The 20,592-nt window shown below is 34.3% G+C and overlaps 2 protein-coding genes across 2 annotated transcripts; one reads left to right on the top strand and one right to left on the bottom strand.

The window, feature by feature from the left end:
* Window positions 1-8,783: 8,783 nt before the first annotated feature.
* Window positions 8,784-10,637, top strand: LOC106621042 (cilia- and flagella-associated protein 53). Its single transcript, XM_014239734.3, has one exon. The coding sequence runs from the start codon at window positions 8,908-8,910 to the stop codon at window positions 10,471-10,473; it is 1,566 nt and encodes a 521-aa protein (XP_014095209.3). The 5' UTR covers window positions 8,784-8,907; the 3' UTR covers window positions 10,474-10,637.
* Window positions 10,638-10,823: 186 nt separating this feature from the next.
* LOC106621044 (cilia- and flagella-associated protein 53) lies at window positions 10,824-12,662 on the bottom strand. The gene has a single exon (XM_014239735.3). The coding sequence runs from the start codon at window positions 12,500-12,502 to the stop codon at window positions 10,958-10,960; it is 1,545 nt and encodes a 514-aa protein (XP_014095210.3). The 5' UTR covers window positions 12,503-12,662; the 3' UTR covers window positions 10,824-10,957.
* Between the last annotated feature and the right edge of the window lie 7,930 nt (window positions 12,663-20,592).

Here is a 20,592-nt window from a genome sequence, read left to right as displayed (position 1 = left end):
TGCGCAGTTGGCCTTGTCTTCACTCTCGCCTCACAGCCGCCTATGCTTATTGGATGTGAAAAATTGCGAAATAATATTTAACGAGCAACAAAAAGGGAAACCTGTAAGGCCAACAGGTGCTGCAATCGCCGCACAGCAGCTAACGGTAATGGAATGAACATTTCTAGAAGGCATATTGTTTGAATGACGGGTGCAGGTAGAGATTGCGGAGGAGTAGATAGATGTGTGCAAAATTAAAAGTGATTTACCGGTTTGTCTACAGAGTGCTTGAAAAATTACAAAAAAAAAAAACATTTTCTACAATATATACAATGAAATCAAGTAGCCGACGAGTTCAATATAATAACATTGTTTTCTAGTAAGCGAGCGGCAAAAGTCAGTCGCCAAACTAACAAAATGCCTTTCAAAATCTCACTGAAAAAAAAAAATAAAAAGCGGTGTATACTTGGAAAGAGTGTGGTCAACCAGAATTATTTCAAACTTTCAATGTAATTTATGTGTGGTGAGCTGTCTTTTGACACTCGCTCACAAAAGCAACTCTGTTGTATGACACATCCTAATACAATACTACTACTATATCTACTCTTCAATATATAATAAGAGCGCAAAATACTCATCGCTCTGAAATACGAAAGTAATAATGATAATCAACACCCACGTTATTCATTTAGCTCCAACAAATTAACTATGGCATGCGAAACTTATTGCGCTAAATACCTTAAAATACGAGTACGAGTATATGCTGAATTTTCTTTATATACGTTTTAAGCCACTTTGGTCGCCCATTTACGCCCTGAGTCAAGAAAAATCAAAGCTTGGTGCAATTAAGTGATAATTGTGCGGTTAATGTGTGATTCTTCCACCTACATGTGATGTTGAGCAAAATGTTGCCAGTAACTGCGCAAGACTCTAAGCATTACCGAATCATAATACAGACTATTTTGAGTAGCCAAATCAATTAAAAAATAGTCAAATTCGACTTTCACTGTCATTCAAAGTACTCAGCACGCATTCAGAGTATCCAATATAATGCTATAATCAGCAGTATTAGTCCTGAAATAGAAAATATTCATTGTTTCAATTCTATTAATTGAGAGAAGAAAAAAGAGAGAGAGAGTGACAAAACTTGCTCGTTACTCACCTCAAGCGCTTGAATCTTGAGTCAATGGAACGAATCATAGCGGCTTCAAATCGAAACTTTTAGGTTAACAACTGATGATGATATCGCTGAGAAGAGCGATATGCTAAAGACGGACGTTAACCTTAACACTTTAAAACTAAATTCGCCAAAGTTAATATCTTCAATTTTTAGCCATAAAAAAAGTAGCCCAAATACTTGCACGTAGTTTCATCAGAACTAGTAGGCGTGTGAAAGCCAATAAAAATTGTGCATACTCCCGCTATATTACAAGACGTTAGGAGAAAAATTTCGTACACACTTATTTTTTATTATTATTTTACTATTTATGACTGCTTAACGTTAGAAAAGTCACAACGACCAATTTTGATAAGATGCTACAACGCTAATTCCGTGTTATGGAATTGGAAGTGTGTTAGCTATTAATCAGTACAGTCAATGATTAATCGTTTTTACGTTAATTTTCTTTCAATTATAACATCTCATATACACATCTATTCATACATAGTTTCATACTTTTGTCATTAATATGAATGCTTGCGTTTTCTTAATACAAATACATAGAAAGTCGATTACCCTGTAGAAAATTAGGCAATCCCGATATGCTATGTGCATTTTATCCCATTTTGACAATTTTCTATGAAAGAAATTAATTAATAAATAAGTTTAAATTTATTATTTTAAATTTATTTATATCGTTGGTCGCATGGAAAAGTAGCTTAGGTAATGTTAAGAGCCAAAATAGAGAATGTATTGATAAAGTGCCATATGCTTAAAACCGAAAGAGTCCGTTGTAAAAGTTATGTATACAAATTAAATTTTTAGTCACAGAAAGTCTTGCTAAAATTTCTTCTAAATAAAATTGACTATAATGACAACAGATATATAATAATACCAATTATATAATACTATATCCTTCTTATATCAATATGTAGGCTTTCACAATATACAAAATACATATTGGTTTGTAAAGATACTATATGTTCCGCAAATCATTGTGTGACAAAAAAAAAATATTTTATTTGAAGCCTCACTCACCGCTTCGGCGCCTTTGCTACAGGATTACTAGCATTTGTCTGGCAGTTACGCATTTACAGTTAGCTTCTATGTTTCTACTTTCATTGTTGCATAATATTTGAATTTACCGTCAATCATTGTGATAAGCTTCAGCACATTAGTCTTCACCATTTGCCATTAGCAATCAAAGAATACATTAATCGTCTTCACCATATAGGCAGGGGGCCATGAGTAGTACGACATTTGGGTGTAATTACCGCTGGCAATACTCATAAAATTGAGCGCCGATAAAAAGTAATTATAAATTATAGTTCGTCTACTTATCTGACAGCTCTTTTCATAGATTTCCTCTGTGATATTGTTTCGAGTTTCTATAGCCACTCGGAAGACTGTTTATGATTTGATGTGAACTGCAATCAGCGCTGGCAATTATGTTATATATTTTTCATTTATTAATGATGTTATACATTTTGTCTACTTTTAAGTATGTACTGTACATATGTTTATATTAGGATACAATTTTAGACAGCGCCGTTCTGTTAATAACGGTTTTGTTGTGTGGAAACATATTTCTTATGGTAAACTTGCTTACCGAAATACTATCAATGAAGTTAAAATTAGAAATACTACGAAACAACCAATGCAACGATTATGTATATTTGTCAATGTAATTCTTAGTCAAGAATGATAGAAATAGAGATGACGAAATTTGACGTTACGTTTTTGGCATGCGCTTGCCAGAAATATACATATATTTATGACGTCATAAACGAAAGAAGGGAGAGGAAATTCCGACAGTTCGTTTCATATATGATGTAGATCCATTTGACGAAAACTATATTAATAAGAGTATTCTACCATCAATTTTATCTATTTAAGCTTGAGTCTTAAGTCTGACTCATTGAAATTACTCAAGGTTGAGTCTCTTTTTCACCACTAAGCCTTAAAGGTTATACATATTTTTCCTTATTCCTTGGTAAGTTCAATCACGTTTCGTTTATCATATTGAGATTGAGTTGTAATCTAAATTTATTATAGTACATATTACTAAAGAGAGTCGTTTGCCAACACAAGATGCTTATGGGTTGAACCGAATGTATTGAAGAGCCTACTCTGAAACCCTTTACCTTGGGAATTGAACATCAACGACTTATTTCAAATATGAATGAATTATTTTATAGATAAACCTATTAAGAACGCCATAAAAAGGTATATAATACTTTTAAAGCAACCGAGGGCTTTGGTTGGGGTTGGCTACTTTTTTTTTTAGTTTAGGTGATGCCTTTCATCTAAGTTGTCATCACAGCAACGGTATATGCCACTTGCAGGTCACTAAAGCCTACGTACTGCCTTAAGTGCCCTGAATTTACACTAAAACTTCGCTGCCTTTTTTGTTGCGTGCTGAATAGGTATCCAGCGAGTTAGTATGAGGTCCAGTCTTACACCTAGGTAGTTTACTGCTTTTATCTTACCTTTGACCTTAGAATGTTCGTAGTCTTTTGCATACTTATTTCGAGAGGTGTATGCTTATTTTTTAGTAGTAGTAGATCTGTTCTTTTCATAGCGAGCTAGTGATTGTGTGAGCCAGTGTCGGTAATAGCCGCTTCAAGACAAAGTTCAGGTAGACTTTTACACAGCTTTCCTGCTATCTTGAGCATGGTAAGTGAATGTTATACTAATTTCGGAAACTGTAACGCATCTGAAAATCATACCAATCATCCGAGACAACCGTCTTAATTGATATAAAAATTTAATTTTTAGACTTTTCATTTAGCAGATAAGCTAAATATAGATGCTTTAAATAAAATAAGAAGTTCTGTATCAGATAAAGCGATAACTACCAATTATTCTAAGAATATTTGCATTTGGTGAGTGTCATTGCTGTAGACATGTGTCTCGGCTAAATTTTCTAAACTACAAAAGAGATCACTTCTTCAACAATTTTACTTTTTATATCTCATATTTAAACCACTAAATATAATTGCCTAGAATCTTCCACTGATATCAGCCTGCAACAACAAACTTTCATTTTTCAAGAGAGCTATACAAATAAAACCGGCAATAAAAATAAATATTAATAGAACCCGTTACTATAAATTGACGCGCAATAGACGCTTCCTGCGATTGGCCCGAGCATCCTGTTTAACTGTTTGTTATTTTCTCATAAATTATGCAATCACCTGATATTGATGTTACACCTTCGTAGCGAATGCAACAGCCATCGGTAATACTGTAAGCAAAGAAGCTTTCGTTTCGACCACGCCAACACTAGACACACAGCTAGGCGTTGCACTAACAAAGCACAACGAAGCAGGAGCACGAGTGGCCGGTCAATGAGTTAACAAAGCAAATCATTCAAGCTCGTTTGTAAAGCGGCTTAAACAGTTATGACAAGGCTGTAGGAGAGGCAGCGCCTTGTGCGCCTTGCTCACAATCATTGGCACAATCCGTCCGCCGGATTTACCAATAAATTCTGACACCGCAACTGTGGCAGCTAAGCGGTGCGGCTGCTGCGTGGCACAGAAAGTTGCCCTTTTGCGCATGCGCTTCGGGAGAGACGTAAGCTACTCAAGTGTGGCCACACAGCCAACATTCATACACACATATTATATATATATACCTATATATATGTGTACCATAAATATCCATGTAGTAGCATTATGTGCAAAGAAAAATGACGCTCATTAATCAGGAACGCCGGACAACAAGGAAAAGGCGTTGCACAAGTGCCGTTGCAGCAAACCTTCCATTCGCACTTGCTACAAGATGCTGTTAGACGCAGCTGCTGCAAACACAGTCTGCTCCACTAATAGTCACTATGTAGTGTACATACTCTGTATATGTATATGGGGTAACACACGCCACCGCTGCGATCGGCACTGCTAGCGCCAACGGCAAGGCATTGTGAAGGAAGTCGTAACTGCTGGCTGCTAGCAAATTGCATTTTAAAAAGGGCATTAGAAAACGATGCGGAATTTGTCATTTTTTAATCTACCAAGCCGACCAAGCAACCAGCAGGCTGACTGACCGATTAAGCTCGCGATCAGCAACGAGTGTCGGCGGGGTCGTGTGTAAACTTGTGCAATGTGAGTGAGCAAACGATAAAAATATTATATTGCCGCCTAGGCATTCACCGCTTTATGTCTAGCTGCTGTTAGAACTTGTGACCACTGGCACTCCAATTAGGCGCAACTAATTCAAATCAATTTGTATGCTAACGTGCTGATCGTGGCTCATCGATGGGCGATTCGAAATTAAAAACGATTATAAAGTTATGTTAGTATATAGAGTTACGAGAGAAATTATGTTTTAAAGTACTGAACAAATTAAGATTAGAATATTTTTAATAAAACACATTAAATTCTAATAAAGCTCAAAGAAATCGTAAGAGAGAGAAAAAAATGGATGAATGCGGAAAATCGTGAAACGAACTAAAGACGCTAGCAAAAAACAGTAGCATGTGGAAATGGTTTATTGAAGCACTAAAGAAATTCCTTAAAATTATTGGTATTGATGAAAATTTTACTGCCAGAATTTTGGGTGAGGGATTAAATACGAATAAAAACACTATTTGGAGATATCCTGTATTAGTGTTCTTTTATTAAAATTAATTGTACCTTAGTATTAATTCTTATCAAAATTAATTACTTTGTATTTAAGACTGATGCCATACGTTTATATAACTTAGGGGGGAGCCAATGTCATGAAATAAAGTGTAGCACGGCTCACTCGCCCTGCGAAGCGGTCATGTGCGGAATTGAATATAAATACTATTATTAAAAATATAAACACAATAAATAACATAACTTAGTATAAAAAAAAGCAAATTAAAAAAAAATTAATTAGGTGATATTTACTATTTTCTTTAACTTAAGACGATATAACTGTCAAGATATAATCAATACCAAGCCACATACAATACATATAATAGTTTTTTCACTAAAATTATTGTAGGAGATAAATTTTTTGTATCACAACTTGGAAATGAACCCAGTCATGTCGTCACCATTTTTGCTGCTGAAGATTAAAATAAAATACGTAGCCTGAGCATGTAAGCCCTTTTAAGTAATATATAAAAAAGGTGTGTTGCAACGCCGCAATAACCGTTATCTGCCACAACTAAATACCGTTATAACCATTAAATATAAGCTGCCACCCGAAACAATAGCATTTGCATAATTCGCACAGACAGTTAACAAAGAGCCACCTACTATCCACCATAGTTTCATCCTTAATCAACACCCACAATGAGGCAATAAGAACAATAAAAATAATATTGCACCAGTAGAGACCTGCAACTGCAGTCGACAGCGGAAAGGTACTGGTATTATAATTTCAATGAGCACTGCGGTTGATTGGCGTGCTCGTAATGTGATGACTGACGTACTGGTCAAGGGAGTGACATTGTCTGGCTGACAGTTCTTTCCTACCTAGTTGAGTAAATAAATTGATGCTCGAAATGCTGGCGTATGATTGCGTCTTGCCGGCAACTCGCGTTAGAGTTAGACTTGCCAATTTCAAATGCCAATTTTCCATTTTATGGCTGTGACACTTCCGCGATGTATGGAAATGCCGAATGCTGTCGCCTCATTCAACTATCTGATTATAGTTCACACACAAAGAGAGTGTGGTTGTGGTCATAAGTGATTGGCGAGGCCACCTACGAGTGGTGTTAGTATAAACGGTTTTTGCATTTAAATATTAAATTTTATGTTAAATGAGATTTTTATTATTATATTACTAACTTTGGATTCTTTTTTGTGTTAATATGTGATTTAATTTAATTGATGACTAGAAAATTATTAAAACATATAAACTGACGGATAGTCAAATTGCCATAAAAGCATAAATATGAGAAAGACAATTGGGCTGCAAGTCTCCTAGAGTGTCTGCATTAATTCAACAGTTATCAGTTTTTTTACTCTTTTAACTGTGTGTTCAAGAAATAAGCCAAAAGTTGATAATTAAACAATTTTAGGTCGAGCGATCTATAACATACAGGTATTGAGAAAGCGAATTTTGTAGACGCGGCCTCCTTTGCGCGTTTTTTTTTTTTGAATTATTTCGGTTGTTTTATATGTGGATTTACATATGTACATGTACATAGTATGTGTGTGTATATGTTTTTCCCGCTTATTGACCACAGTGCTTGTGTCTTGTTAGTGAAATCATTTCGCTGACTTTGACATTGAATGTAACTTTGACTTTGACTTTGACGTTTTGTCAGTTCATGTGATGTCAAACAAATTGGTAAATATTTTTCGTTATTGCACCCTGTAGCTTTCAATACATGCAACACATATCAACATTTCTATATACTTAAAAGAGAGTGTAAAGCGAAACTGTTGAGTAACGAAAACGACAGGTAGTTCAAAAGCCACTCAATCACTTGCATAATTGAAATAAATTTGCAAGCATATAAATACTTGTTTATCATATATAAATAACTAGACCAAAAAAAGCAAATTTCAACGAGTTATATTATCATATTTATTCGACAGTTTAAAAATTATATAAAATTAAATATACAAAGACAAATACAATAGCTTTATCATAGAATTATCTTTTAGGCTTCATTATATTGAGTGCGAATAAGTAAATGCCAATAAAATTCTTATGATTATGGTGATTTTGCTTTTGGTCTCGCTGCTTCTGGTTTTTTTTCATATTGGTTTTTTTCATATGTCTCAAAATATTTTAGATTTCGATCAAAAGTTTTGTGACTTTCCTTTATTCGTTTGGTAATATTTCGATTCGATATTCCTTTTGAGTGAAAGAAATCTATCTATCTATATGTAGGCGCTAATAATCTCCATACAATATACCTTCTAATTTTTCCTTCAAATTTTGCTCTTCTTTTAATAAATAAATGCTCTTTTTTACAAAACACAAACAATTGTGAAGTGTTTATAAACCAACGATTAACAGAAACTCCACTGTGATTGCATCGCATTTTCTAGAGTCTTCGAATGTACAGTACTACTAACGCAAGCCAACCGACTATGAGCAGATATTTTTCGAACTAATTTGAATTGTGGCCAACCAGGACATGCTTACTAGTAAATAGATCAGTTTATCAAAGATAAAAAATTTTTACCAGCAGTGTAATAGTATAGTTTTTCCATTTATGACAAGTCTGAGAGCATACACTGAATATATTTATAACTCATAAGTTATGGATAAAAAAAAAACAAACACCAGTTGCTTGTATCGAAAAATGATACAAGTAGGGCTTATGATCAGTAGGGCTTACCCCGCATACTAGTTGATTGAAGTTCCTTCCACCTCAAGCTCCCAAAAAACAGCAAAACTTGTTTACATAAAATATGGCACATAGGCATGGTTAACAGAACTGGCTACGGTACACATTTATGACTTGAAGAAGAAGATCGATTGAACAAGAGAAATTTTATTCTTTTAAGTACGAAGTGTGAAAAGAGATTTCTTACTGCTTAAATCAACGACCTTAATGTATGCTACAATTCTTGAAATTTTATTTGTCTCCAAAACGCTACTGAAAAAATGGTCAGATCTCTATTGATAATTAAGCAACAACTCTAAAATTTTGTTGAATAAGGTAAGCTAAGCTCTACACATTTCAAATGTCTATTTGAAAAGGCAAAAAATTCCATTTTCAATTCTTATTTCTCTCACGATAATACAAATTTTGTAATTTTGTATAATTTTATTAAATTATTTTTTAATTTTTTGGATAAAATAATTCAATAATTTTCAAAAAATTTATCAAAATAATGCACACTCGCGCAACTATTCTTTTTGCCGATCCGCGAGCCGAAAACCACTTGGCAGTGTGCAAATTTTTTGAACGCTCAGACCAGAGGAGTTTGGTGACGCAGATTAAGGACCTGGTAACAATCGCACAAGATGTGGCGGAGAATGAACTGAACCAAAGACGCGAGAAGCTACGTCGGATGTTAGAAGAAGAGAACAAAATTTACGAAAAGGAGTTTGCAGACAAAGTAAAAACGCGCGTCGATGAAGACATTCGCATACCCAAAGAAAGTTTGTTGCAAATCAAAGAACAGCGTAAACGTCAAGAGAAAGAGTTTTTGAAACAAAAAAATATACAGCGACAATTGGAGAGCTGCTTTGAAGTGCGTGATGCGCTGCGTCTCAAGGAAGCTATGCTGACTAAAGAGATACAATTGGAGCAAATGGTGGAGAAAGAACGCGCCCAACTGCGGGAGCGCCATCTAGACGATTATTGGCGTAGGGTTTATGAGATGAACGCACAGCGCTCTGATCAACGACAGGCAAAAGAGGATCAAATGAAACAGGATATAAAGTGCAAAGTACGCTGCAATTTGGAGCAACAAATTGAAATGCAAAGAAGAGAGGCGGAACAGTTACGTGCAATTCAGTGCGAACAGGCCAAAGTTGTGGCTAAAAAGGCGGAAGAAGTGCGCCTCGAAGAAAATGATCGCAAACACGCGAGCATTACGGAGAAGATGATGGCCTATCGCGCAGACCTACTTGCCAGCATTGCAGAAAATAAGGCGAGACGCGATGCTGAAGAGTGTGAACGCATGGAAGAGCATCGCCAGCTAATGCGTGAAATTACGCAGGAACAACAGGACTACAGCGCCGCTATGTTACAACGTAAGCGCGCTGTCTATAAGGCAACAATGGAGTATCTCGATTACGTGCGTCATATGCGCCAACTGGAAGAGGACACAAAGAATATGCGCAACGCACGCATTGACGATTTGCGACATGTAGATATCTGCACAAAGAGTAATATACAGAGAGAGCTACAACGCAAAGCGGAGATAGCAGCACTCTGTTATGCCGAGTTACGTCGACAAATGTGCGAGGAATACGAACGACGACTGCGTGAAAAAGAAGAACAGCGTGCACCTAAAATTATTGAGAATCACTTTGCACACCCCGAAAAAACACGCGCCCAGATCATGGCCGAAAAGCTTAAGCTGCGCAAAGGATTAGATGAACAACTACTTGTAAATGCGCGCGTACGCGCAGAAGAGGAGGCCAAGTACAATGCGGAACTGAAGCAGGCTGTTGTTGACCTTGATTTTTGTAAAAAACTAGCGGACAAATATTTGGCTGAGGGTCTTGACTATTTGCCACCGCATGCCAACTGGTTAATATATGCCTGTTCACAGAAGCAATTTGCAGACAAGCAACCACTGCTAGGTGGTGCTGGCGATAGTAAAGACGACTCAAAAGACACTTGTCAAAAGCCGTGTGGCTGTCAAGCGCGCGCTGATATAGATTGCCCGCACTATAATTGGTTGGCAAGTAAGCGTGGACCAGACGCCGAACGGGAAACGTTCTAACTAGCAACTTGTTGAGTTTAGAGTGTTTGCATAAAGTTTTTATTTATATTTCAGAAAAGTACAAAAGTAAAAAACAACATAAAATTAAGTGTAAAAATGTTAACAAAAATTTCAAATACTAAAATCAAATATTATAAATTTAACAGCAAAAAAAAAATAATAAAATTTCAAGCATATATTTTTAACAAAAAACTGTTTTAGTTGTGAACAAAAGATAAATACGAATAGATTGAGCGTTAATAAAATAAGAGTATTTATCAAAAGCTTCTTGCTGAATATTCCCCTCATAAATATCCCCCGACGACTAATCGGTTTTAGGCTCCCTTTTCTTGAAATCAAACATATTTTGTTTTTCGTTTTGCTTATAAAATTATAAAATATATTTTATGCATTTCATATGTTTTTATACAATTTCTGCAAATTTTTTTAGTTTTTCATAATTTTCTAAAAAAAGAATATTACAAAAAAACAAAATGTTATGCGCTCAACAGGATTCGAGCTCGAATCGTCGCTTTTCATCAGCGTTCACGCCACGCTTATGCGCCGACCAATTGTGGTGTGTACATTCCAAGCCCGTGCGCGCCTTACAACCGCATCGCTTTAAGCAAATATCCACCGGGTCTTTGCGATCACCACTGCCTGGCGCGGTCCGCTTTACAACGAATTGCTTCTGTGGGCAAGCATAAATCAGCCAATTGGCATGTGGCGGCAAATAGTCTATACCGGCGCTCAAATATTTTTTGGCCAATTCAGTACAGAATTCAGGATCATTAATAGCCAACTTAAGATCCGCATTGTACTTGGCCTCCTCCTCGGCATGTATGCGCGCATTTTCAATTAGCTGTTCATCTAAGCCAGCGCGCATCTTACGCCTCTCCGCCATTATATCGGCGCGTGTTTTTTCGGGGTGCGCAAAACGATTTTCGATTATTTTCGGTTCGCGCTGTTCTTGTATGTCACGAAGTCGTCGTTCATATTCTTCGCACATTTGTCGGCGTAATTCAGCATAACAGAGCGCTGCTATCTCCGCTTTGCGTTGTAGCTCTCTCTGTATATTACTCTTGGTGCAGATATCTACATGTCTCAAATCGTCAATACGTGCGTCGCGCATATCCTGTGTGTCCTCCTCCAATTTGCACATGCGTCGCGCATAATCGAGATACTCCATTGTAGCATTGTATACAGCGCGCTTACGTTGTAGCAATGCGGCGCTATGCTCCTGCTGCTCAAGCGCTACATCGCGCATCAATTGACGATGCTCTTCTATGCGTTCACACTCTGCAGCATCGCGTTTCGCCTTATTTTCGGCAATTATGCTCAATAGCTCTTCGCGATAATCAAGCATCTTTTTCGGCAGGCCCAAACGCTTGCGATCGAAATCTTCCAACCGTATTTTCTCCATTACTTTATTGAGCTCTATTGCCTCCTTGCGTTTCGACTCGCGTTGGCGTTCCTCGTCTTTTTTGTGCATTTCCATTTGCTGCTCCAAAACGCAACGCATGCTGCGCTTGTTATCGCACTTTTTCTTAGTTTCGTCTGCCTGCCGTTCATCATAGCGCTGCGTGCGTGCATCGCGTACCTTACACCAGTAATCGTCTAACTGTCGTTCACGTAGTTGTGCGCGTTCTTTTTCCACTATTTGCTCCAATTGTACCTCTTTTGTTTGCAGGGTTTCTTTGCGGCGCAACGCCTCACGAATTTCATAGCAACACTCAAATTGTTGCTGTATAGTCTTGCGCTCCAGGAACTCTTTCTCCAGCCGATTGCGTTCTTCCTTTATATTGAACAAAGCGTCCTTACGATGCTGTATATCTTCATCAATGCGCGACTTTACTTTGTTGGCGAACTCTTCCTCGTAGATTTTATCCTCTTGCTCGAGCATAGTGCGCAGCCGTTCGCGCCTTTGATTCAACTCTTTTTCTGCTACATCCTGCGCCGTCTTCACAAGCTCTTTAATTTGCGTGTACAGACTTTTTCGATCTGTACGCTTCATAAAAAAATACGCAGCTAAATCTTGTTCTGTTAACATATCTTGGTTTTGAGTGGTTGTGTGCTTCCGCTAATACTTCAATAGATTTTAGTTATATAATTATGTTGTGTTAAAAATCTTAGAAAAATTATGTAAAATTTGCCTATTCGTTGCAGTGTGTGAATTGAATATGAAAAAATATTTGCTTTTTTTTTCAGAAGTGACAAATATTGAGTATATGTATTTAAATGAAAAATAGTTTGATAGATGTCAAGTGTATAATGAACTTTGGAACCTAAGTATAAATAAACAGACATGTAACTAGTACGTCGCCAAAAGGAAAAGTACGTAAACATGTCGCCAGTGAAGTTTTCTAGCTGGTAATTGAAGAATTAATTTAGTGCTAACCAATTCCAGCTTTTCTGTATATGTATATCTCGTAAAAAAAATCGTAAAGTAGTAATCCCAATTCACACTTATCTGTTATTTACGGAAATTCTTGGAAATTAGTCGATGAAAGTACTAATTTATTCGAAATATTTTTAACTCAATTACAAATTTTCGCTTCGCTTTTCGATGAGTGAAATTTCAAATCCTGGCTTCCAAAAATATTGTTTTAGTGATTTATTAAAATTATTTCTCTACTCTTTCTTGAATTATAATATTTGTGACTAGAGGACAAAACTTGCGGTACGACAGCTGAGGAACTCCTCCTTTCTCAAAAACTATATTTTTTAGACATGGAGGAATATGTAGGCTAGGGTAGCACAAGCTATATATTAATTACAACCATTTTTTTAAGGTATAAGTTTTAATTCAGATATATTTACTAGTATTTGTGCTAGCCAAATAAGCTGATGCTGGAGTGATTTGGTCGAGCTATAATCCGCCTTTATCGTGCTTTGAAACTATACTACTCGTATAACTGAAAGCCTAAACGTTGAATGTGGAGAAAGTGGCTGGGGTTGAGAAAATAAAATATCTAGGGCTGGTACTAAATTCAAAACATAGGCTAGTCACACTTGCAATTGTTGAGAAACAGCTGACCAAAATGCAGAGGCTGGCATGCGTATGCATGCTATCACTGGTGTTTTATGCACGTGTCCAACCACTGCACTAGAGATGATTCTGGACTTCAATACGCTATATATTGTTGTTAAAATGACAGCAAAGATGTCTATCTTAGGTTTGATGTCATTAAGACTTGGTAAAAACAGAGTAATAAGCGCCCAAAATCGAGTGTCATTGGAGAGACGCTACTGATGGTCCTTTTTTGTCGAAATTACTAAGAGAAATTACGAAGAGAATACTTTTAAAAAAGGTCAAAAATTTCACTGGGCAGCAAACGCTAATGAAAATACTTCAATCTAGAGGATTAACTTCGTAAGAGCACCATGCAATGTTATACAGATGGCTTAAAAATGACAGAGGAAATTGACACACATTACGAGAGCAGTTACGGAAAGATAATATTGCTGGAAGAGTTCGCTACTACTGTATAAGTTGAGTTACTATTCTACGAACCTGTATCATTTTTGTGACCAAAAAGCAGCGACACTCGAGCACGTACTCCTCGATTGTCCCATAATCGCTAGAAGAAAGAGACAGGCTTTCATTCAAAGAAATCCATTGAGAGTACACATTACAACTTTTATCCGAGGAGCTGTACTAAGCATTTTTGATTCAACTGGGTTAAATGAAGTGTTGACTTGATATCAAAGTGAGGTCACAGTAGACCACATATCGCAAAGCATTACTCAACTTTTAATTTATCTGTCAACGTACACAAAGTAGTGCATATCAAATTTGCTGAATAAACCCTCGTTATGTAAGCCTACTACATATGCCATCATGAAGTGTGGAAATAGAATTTGCAGAGTTCGATTGTTTTTGTATTATTAGTTTCTGAGAAAGATCCCTTAAACCTTTTACATAACGACTCTTTTTTTTTACCATATACCTTCTGCTCAAATATAAACGAGACTGGCTCAATAAAACAAAAACGGTTAATTATTTTTCAATATTTATTTTATCCCCTTCAAAATAGTCACCATTAGAGGCGATACACATATGCCACCTTTTTTTCCAATCTTCATAACACTTCTGGTAGGCCGCTTTAGGTATGGCTTTCAGTTCCTTCTTCGAATTCTCTTTTATGACTTCAATCGACTGAAAATGCTTTCCACGAAGCGGCAATTTGAGTTTAGGGAAAAGAAAAAAGTTTATATTTGAGCAGAAGGTATGTATGATATTTTCAGCTGTACTATTAATTTGCGGGAAAACCTCAATATATAAGTTTGGTTCTTTAATTTCACCAATTAGTAGTAGCGTTTGATTCACCAAACATTGGAGAGTAGCAAAGCTCAAACACAGTGAACATAGTGCTGGCGAATCGAGGACGCTTAAGGGTTATTACCAACACTAATAAACGTCCACGCACATGCGCAGTAAAGTCTACGTCTATAATCCCATAAATTTTTTTCTAAATCAAAAAAACATCGACATGGTGTCTTAATACGGTGCCAGTATATATTAGAATGAAATGTACTGTTGCAAGTGAAGGAGGTGACTATGTCAGCAATAAGTTGTCAAATGTCAATGGTTACACGTGGAAAAAATTACAGTTTAATAGAAATTTGGTGTAAAAAGTGCGAGAGAAAAAATGCAAATGGATTCGGCCAAAGTAACAACAAAATACAACAACTGTTACAACGCCCTCCTAAGGGAATCTACATAAGTTCACTACACAAAAACCAATAAAAATAAAGCATTAACGCCCTCAAGACAACCTTGGGCACATTTACTGGTCACCTTTATTTGTCCTTTAGCCATGACCGAATGCAGTGCCATGGAATATTGTTGCGAAGATCTAAACACGATTGTAAATGCAAATGCAAATCGCGCTGTGAAATTGCGCTTATTCTATTACACACACGTGCACATACACATATACATTTATACTCATACTCACATACGTTATTTACCAGCGGAGTATACTCGCAATAGGTTTGCCATGCGTAGGTTGCCAGTTCAGCAGCAATGAATGAAGCAGCAACACATATACATATACATACAAACGTGCCGCATATATGCAATGTGTGCAACAAGTTCATGTGCGCTCAACCTCTTCGTCCACCTCAGCCACCCACTCTCGTAAGTGTAACGGCATTTATAGCCATAACAAATGCCGCTCCAGTCAATGGCTAATTTAAATAAATTAATGTAATGCAACGGTTGTTATGCGGAGCGCGAGAAATGTCACTGCAAATTGCTGCGAAATACGAGAAGCATCCATATGTATGTGTGTAATGGAGGTATTTGTATAAGCATAGGTATGAATGTACAGCAGCTTTGAATATGCAAATTCATGAAGCAGTAGAGTGGACTACAAATATATATATATATATATATATATATATTCCTTATATATATATATATTCCTTATGTTCAGCAATTTCGTATGAGTACGGCAGAAACTAACGGTATTGTTGTTATAGTAGCCTATATACTACAAATAAAATAGCAATAAATATTTTTATTTAAAATATTACTTACTTTAAGAGCCATTTTTAACTATTTTTTATTTTATTGGCATTAAAACTTTTTATTTAGGACAACGCCAAGTAAGCCATTGCAAGGTACATTTTTTATAAAATAGTAGACCATTACAATTACATAAAAAATATTATAAAAAAATGTTTTATATTAATAAATTAAAAATACTTTAAACATTGTTTTTTTATATTGTACATATTACGCTAAATAAAGTTTTTGCAAATTAAATAGTATAACGTAAAAGCAATAAATCAATACTTTATGAAACTGTATTTGAAAGTAGCAGAGAATTTAAATGAAAAAAGAGTTTGTGTAAAAATACTATCTACCAACTAATAATAAATAAAATTTTTTAAATTTATTTTTTTTTCGTTTCAAAACTGTTTTGTGACTTAAAAAAAATATTTTTAAAAAATTAACGATATATATAAAAAATAAAATTAAAAAAAATATATATATTATATAAAAAAAAATTATATAACGAAAAAAATATATATAAAAAACATTTAAGTTTTCTATTTCGTATTTTTATAAGTTGGTAAATACTTATTGACGTTTTACTTGACAAAATCAAAACATATTTGCCACAAAAAGTTCTATAACTTGCAAAATGTATATAAAATCTGGCAAATTATTTTTTTCAAATGTTGCAGTAAAATTTTGAATTTAAGAAATCTACAAAGACATAAATAACTTTCTAATATTTTTTAAATAGATTTAAATTCAATATTTACCATTTTGTACAGAGATTTGTTTCCAATTGAGAAAATGTGCTTAAATATTTTAATTTAATAATTTTTTTTTTAATGTTTCAGATGTTTGGAAAATTTGTATTAAAAAATGTGCTTGAGGTATTTTTACATATTTAAAATTATGGTTTTTTCGTTAGCAATTTACTATGTACATTAAAATTTAAACGTTTTTTGCTCATGAAATATCTTCCAAATTCAAGCGGTATTGCAAATTTTAACAATGTGAATACTAAGTCTGAATTAAAAGCTCTTACACTGATCTTGAAAAGTTATACTCAATGTTTACTTTCACAGTAATATTTTACGGAGAAAAATAAATAATAAAAATTAAAAAAATTAAAATTTAAATAAGTTAACTTCAATTATTATATCTAACAACTTTTGTAATTTTGTTTTTAAAAATATGTACTTATATTTATATTTAATTTTTTTTTGTTTTATCTTCTCATTATACAAAAAAACTAAAATGCAAAAGCTTCGTTAATTTCGATATTCTAATATTTTTAAATTTGAAATTTGTGGTTTTTCATTATTCGAAAATTAAGCAAATTTTATAAATCCTCTTATTATTTATTATATTTTCTCTACATACAGTAAACATTTTTATTTTAAAGAGTATACCATATTATGAGCACAAAGCAGACATGCTATAAAACGTTGTCTACATTTCAGAGCGTAGATTAAAAATTTTAACATAATGTTAACGACCATTCATAACTTCGATTCAAAGTTATAAAAATATTAGCATTATATAAAAATATTTCAATAAAAAATTATTTAATTAAAATTTAAAGCTAATACAGTTTTTGAAATGACAATGCTATTTGATTTGGAATAGCTTTTCTTTATAAATTGCTTTTTACTTTATGAAAACATTCCAGTCGATTTCCAATTTCCCAAAATCAATTAATTACCAACACCGCAAACAAATACTCCAGTTACCCTGCAAATTCTGCGAAGAGATTAGGCTTTTATACAAAGTCGTTCAAATAAATTTACCAGTGAGTGCTTTTGTTGAACCCATTGACTCCTTTCTAACCTCCATTCAATAAATTCTGCCTTCATGCGAATGCGCTCAGTGATTTTAGACAGGGTAACGGTGACATTGAAGTTAATGAATATCCATGCACTTGAGGGCGTTAGTGGTGGCATTAAATTGCGAATGGACAACTAAGTACAGTTAAGCGTAGTTGCCCATGGAAATTGGGTCATTTTGGGCGCACACGCTGCTTGTCTAAGCATAAATATTTATATCGCCACATTTACACACACACAAACCTAATACACTCAAAAGGCTGACATGTGTTAACATTTCGTTGCAAGTACAAGTTAAAAGTATCATAAGACACATGTAAATGCACGTGTATCGACACAATATCTTTCTTTAAGTGCAACAACACTTAATGTCTATGGCTATTGTGTTTTTGTTGTTGCGCGCTTGTACTCTTTTGTTATGTGCTGTTATTTAGGATCAATTTTCTTTCCCCAGAGGATTTATGTGAGGTGTAAATTTTATTGCTTATTGCAGCCTTTTAAGAGTGGCACCAAAAAAAGGCCGTCTTAGTTGCAAAGTGTGTGGTGTTGTTTTGCAATATATTTTTTTTTTTTGGGTGTATTGTTGTTTTGGCTTTTATGATTTCTTTACTTTTATTTTGTACTGAAGCCTTTAGATAATATATATTTTCTCAGGCAATCGGCTCAAGCATTTATATTTCTATTACTCAAAAAACGGATGCGCAGTGATATTAAAAATTAGTAGTAGAATATAATTTAAAGTGGTTTAACGATGAACCTTTAATATATATATAATAAAAACAAAAGGTTCAGAAGTTGTTAGTTTATTAACATGTTTCTTGTAGCAGTGCCAAGAGAAAAGAAGGAAATTATTGTAGAAGTTACATACAGTATGATATGTAATCTTATGTTCATGGGGTCAAACTCTAAAAAAAATTATGCAGCTAATTTCAACACTCTTTAAAATGTAATTTTTTAACATATATATTCATATATAAATCGTTTATGTATTGCTTTAACCTTTTTTATAAAAATAAGAGAGAAAGAAAGAAAAAGATAGCAAGAGGAAAAAGGAGAGGGTGTATTTTACTATAAACATTTCCAGAGATATACAGTAAGAAAGTTTTGTATTAGAGATATCACTGTCATATCATCAAAAACACCCATTTCTATCCAAAAGTTTAGAACTTATTTCATATAATATATATTCTAAGCCCTAATATTTTTAGCTTTTGGGTGCGACCGAAGCGACGATTTGCATTATTTTGTCGATTATTCGACATTTGTCTTCCATAACGTAGTGCTTCTTTGGCATCTAAATTACCACAACGGAATCGACGAAGCCAAATTTGCGCTAATTGGCTGTTACAATATCAGAACCATAGACACTATTTACATTTTCAAATACGTAGCTTATGTTTTAGCCTTTACAGCTAAAAACTTTAAAATATGGCGTATTTTCTCTTTGCTGGTGTCAATCTCGGACGAGAGCTGAGTTATGCAATTATAAAACTATCACTAAAGTTTTTTAATAGGAAATCTTATCTTTTTAACGACGTACAGACTAATCCGATTGCAATTATACAACGTCATATACAGATTACAAAAAGTATCTATTGAAAAAAATAATAGATTTCTTTTAACTAGAACTAATATTTTATCACAAAAGCTTCGACAGATAAGTGCTAAGAAAATTTAGGCATTTAAATATTCGAAATAATGAAAGTTAAAATCTACTTAATCACAAATTTTTATACAATAACTGCGCCTTAGAATATGCTATAAAATATACAACAACGCATACATTGCAGACATACTGTTAACTTAACGTTCTGTCCTAGGCAGTGCGGAAAGCACTGTTAATGAAATTTCATTATCAATCTAATCATAATAAGATAAGAGTGATAAAATTCCGACAAATCAAGTAATTTCAGCCCTACCCATTTTATATAAAATATCACTGTCGAATTAAGTGAATGATGATATTCTTGACTGTCTATCGATTTTCAAATATTAAAAACCGAAATACTTATATTTATTGGAGCAACTAATAATATGCTTCGTAAAGTAAGAAAATTGATTCCGTATTAATTTCATTATACAAGTACTTGTATGAGGTAAGCATACGAATGGTTTTGAGTTGAAATCACGTACTGTTGCTTGTGACTTTATAGACTAATAGAATGATGAGATATTCCGTCGTTTTAATTTTATGTTTACTGCAGTAAAATCATTCCAAAACATAAGCGTGGTAAACTCATGACATGTTTGATGCAATACCACTTGGAGAAATACGACATCTTTAACAATTGAATATGGTATGATGAACTCTTTGTGATATGATCGCATTTGCAGTCGATGTGTTTTCAGTAAATGTGATATTAACTCATGTGATGCGAACATGGTCCATGTGAGGTAAATTCATTATGTGTAGTTGTGCTTGAAACAATATTAACTCACATGTTGTGATTTTGGTTGTGATGTGATGGTATAAACTGACCTAATGTGACTATAGTTGATATGACTTCATGTGATGTAATAGTGTGATATCAATTTATGTGAAGTGAGTTTTGGTTGGTATGATCTCATGTAATATGCTTATAATTGTACGATTGTTTTATTAAATATATTTGATATGATATGATTGTCGTTTATGTGATAATAACTTATGAATTGATATGATGTGACTCTGGTTTTTATGACCTCTTTTAATGCGATATAAACTGTGAGACTGTAATTGATATGGCATTGTATATTATAATTCAAGCGATATTATCTTATATAATGCGATTTGATATGTGCTCTTGTTATATGATAAAATCGTATGTA

This window comes from Bactrocera oleae, chromosome 2, assembly GCF_042242935.1.
Source record: "Bactrocera oleae isolate idBacOlea1 chromosome 2, idBacOlea1, whole genome shotgun sequence".
NCBI lineage: Eukaryota > Metazoa > Arthropoda > Insecta > Diptera > Tephritidae > Bactrocera > Bactrocera oleae.
The sequence above is the reverse complement of the archived record's forward strand: the minus strand, read 5'-3'. Positions and strand labels throughout refer to the sequence as shown.